This window comes from Austrofundulus limnaeus, unplaced genomic scaffold (genome assembly GCF_001266775.1).
Source record: "Austrofundulus limnaeus strain Quisiro unplaced genomic scaffold, Austrofundulus_limnaeus-1.0 Scaffold1314, whole genome shotgun sequence".
NCBI lineage: Eukaryota > Metazoa > Chordata > Actinopteri > Cyprinodontiformes > Rivulidae > Austrofundulus > Austrofundulus limnaeus.
In genome coordinates, this window is record NW_013953716.1 from 14270 (window position 1) to 17909 (window position 3640).

At 39.3% G+C, this 3640-nt stretch overlaps 1 protein-coding gene across 1 annotated transcript in view; it reads right to left on the bottom strand.

Moving 5' to 3' along the window:
- The window catches only part of LOC106534949 (MAGUK p55 subfamily member 7), a gene marked incomplete at both ends in the record, with an annotated part of 22576 nt that overhangs the window by 14160 nt on the left and 4776 nt on the right, over nucleotides 1-3640 (bottom strand). Inside the window, 2 exon segments of the mRNA XM_014031771.1 lie at nucleotides 2016-2080; nucleotides 2604-2800. Coding sequence (XP_013887225.1) covers nucleotides 2016-2080; nucleotides 2604-2800 — 262 coding nt within the window.

Sequence of the window (3640 nt, forward strand, 5' to 3'; positions counted from 1 at the left end):
GGAAATGACAGCATCCATAATTCACTCACAGGCTTGAAGCAGAGGTGAAAGAGGCTAACTCCAAGTTTAGAGGTGGTCAGTGAAGCACTGAGGGTTCTTTCAGACCTACTTATTGAAAGTATCACATTACATTAAGGCTCAAGTTGAGGAACAAGTAGTCAGATGGACAAGTCTGTTTGTAAATGGTAAAATGAGTGAAAAACATTGCCAAAACAAACTGACGTTTGGTTCAGCGGGGTCACTCTGAGACCAGAACAAAGTGGTGAAGCAAAGTGTATTTTACTGAGGGCTTTTATATTTAGAAGAGACAGAATGAATGGAAGGAGACGAGCTCTACATTACAGAGAAGAACTCGTGTTTTCATTAAGACCAAATACGTGGTTAGAACTGGCAGGACAGAAACAAAATGAGTGAAGGATTGAAGTTGACAGAAAAATAGAGGCTTGAATGGAGAAGTAAGGAAGAAACATCATTTGTAAATAAGCTTGTAGTGAATGAGAAGAGAGGTTCAAACATGGCTGTTAACACATGCTGGAATTAAGACTGAAAATTAATTCTGTGTTTGTTTGTTTTTTACTCTGCAGCAGTAAAACAAAGTGATGAGAATAATTAGAATAAAGTTTGTGTTGACTGGACTGACAGGTTCTGTAAAATTCATAACATGCACTGTCAGTGGTTTTTACTGAGTTGTCCTGAACTTACACTGTGATATTTTCACTGTGAGCTTTGGGTTATTGTCATGTTGAGGGTGTGAGCTTTGCGGAATCCTGACCAGTCTCTCAGTCCCTGCTGCTGAAAACCACTCCCACAGCATGATGCTGCCTCCACCATGCTTCACTGTGGGGATGGTATCTGATTTCCTTCAGATTTAATATTTAAAACTGAGACCAACCCAATCAGTCTTGGTTTTATCAGACCAGAGAATCTTGAGAGTCCTTGGGAATCACACTTTATTAATTTAAATCAGGTGTGTTGGAGCAGATTTCAAATGTTTAAAACCAAAGAGACACTCTACAATAAAGCCCAGATTGGTGGAATCCTGCAGTTTTGATTGTCCTCCAGGAATTTAGTTTGATCTCCACACAGGATTACTAAAGCTCAGTCAGAGGGACCATTAAGTTAGACCCTTCTTGCTGTACCCCTCAGTGTGGTTGGACAACCAGATCTGTACTCTTGGAAGAGTTCTGGTTGTGTGAATTTCTTTGAGAAGTTTCAGTTCAGCAGAGCTTCCATCTGATTTGTGTCTCTCTAAATGAATTCAGTCTATTTACCTGTTTTACCTTTATGTTTGATTGCAACTCTTTTCTGGTTTTAACATCATAGTATGTAAACTATCTTGAAATTTCCTTGTGAAACATTAAGTTCCCTGTCATCATTAATAAAACAAAGGTTATTGATTATTTCATAAAGTCATTTAGTCATAATCTCTTTTCCTGAGCTCTAACATATAAAGCTGTTGTGGCACAGTTCAATCAGAGTTTTGGCCCTAATTCTGCTGTCCGACCAAACAGGTTTAGGGTAAAGTTTAGGTCTAACAGAGAACATTAATGTGCTCCGAGCTGTTTTGAGTCTTTATAAGATCAGTGTCTAGTATCAGATCATTAATCCATCATCAGGCTGTCTGATTGGTAAACTAGCTGGTGTTTTGGCTGGATGATGCAAAGGCTAAAGAAGGTGTTCCAGCAAGTTAAACTTCGCCTCCTTCCATTAACGCTCCCAGATGACTTAAACCACATCAACACATGGAGAGRCTGAGGGGACAGGGGAAATAAAGTCTGGCAAGAGACCAAGAACTGCAACACGRAGCAGACAGAAAAATAATAATAAAAAGAAAATCCAGACTGAATATTTCCTCTGATGACAAGCATGAAGGAGAAACTACATGATWGCTACAGTTTCAGAGAATAAGAGGCAGAGCAGGTCTGTCAGAAGGGCTCTGCTTCTAAAATGAACTGTCTTCACTACATTTGTTGCAGCTTTTGAAGAGCCAAACCCAGCAGATAATAAATGCTTACATGATCTCCTGCTCATCGTCCGCTGGACTGGGAGAGTTGTAACGGGCTGTCGTAGTGCAAATCTCCTGGAAATGAGAAGAAAGGGATGAACTTGGGCAGAAAAGAAGGGAAAAAGAATAAAACCACTGTTTTTCACAATTATTTAGGGAATAATAATCTGTTCAGTCACAGAGAACCAGTTCTACAATGATTACTAGTTTAATTTCATCAGATGAGACTGGTGAAAGAAGGGAGACAAAATGTGTGAAGAAWTRAAAAAATGTAACACTTTGAAACTTTTTCCTGTTTCATTTCATCTTGTGATTTTTGGTGCATATTTTTACTTTATTTTTTATGATGTTAAAAAGCTGCAGCAGGGCTCAGAACACTCCATCGGCTGTCCAAARTGGATCAGTACCAGAACTATTATTTTCTGTCATTACTCAGAGTCAGACACTGTGTGGAAATCCAGACTRGTTTTGGCCGTGACAATAAAGCTAAAGAGGATGAGAAAGAAGAAGACTGTGAAACCTCTGTGACAGTCAGACCAGGCTTATGAAGAGGAATCTGTAAACAGGACAGGTGGTTCTAGTCGGAGCAGGTTCTTACCTCTCCTGGAACTGTTTGGACGGGATCARGCCAGCACGAGGGTTGGCGTCCCCCTCATGTTTGGCCTGCCACCACGTGGCGTCCTCTTGGCTCATGATCTGAAGGATGGAGCCCTTCTTGAAGTCCAGTCCAGCTTCCTTACATGGGATGGAGCTGTCTTTTTTAGGGTCATTGTCAAAGAGGGCTTTCAAAAACACCTAGATGTGTTAATGGTGGAAAAATGAGAAACAACAACAAAAGTAAAAGATCATTACAGTTTACCCAAAAACACTAAATTACTGTCACTGACATCTACTGGATGGGCTTTACTGAACGTTAGGGTGATTATTCTGGAAAGTTCTGGATAATCAGATGCTGAAACCTGAATGTTTAGGCCAACTTAGTCTCTTTATAACATTTTTTAACTCTGACAGTGAACCAGAACAAGCAAGAACTGCTTACTGTGCAGATGTTAGTCATTGTTCCACAGTGAGGAATAAGGTAAGAAAGAGAAAGTTTGTTTTCTTTGTTTTACTTTCACCTTTAACCATTTCCCAAACAGCCAAAGTGATTTTTATTTTTCTGTCATGAGGGGAAATCTGTAACCTGAGTTCCCTCGTTGGGTTTTCTGTTTGATTTAAGTTCTGACATGTTGAATTATCACTCCTGAGACACTTCAGTACATGTGGACAGACCAAAAAAGGTCAATGGAGAGTGTTTGTGTCTGCAAAAAACTATTAAAAAAGGGAGGGAACGTTAAATGTCTTGAGTGTTCTTTTGATTTAAAGAGTGTTTTGTATTCTGCAGTGACTTTCACTTTCAGCAGACATGTTTTGTTTGGACCATAACAGATGCTTTGGCTGCTAAACTCTTCAGCAGCTTAAACACAAACATCTACACAACAAAATGTGAGGATTTTCTTCCTTCGGCTTGTTTTATTTTGACATGTACATGTTCAGCTACTTAATTGCACTTTCATGAATCAGCAGCACAAGTGGGCCAAAGTATGAGTTTAAAAAGTGTGTGTGTGTGTGTGTGTATATATATATATATATATA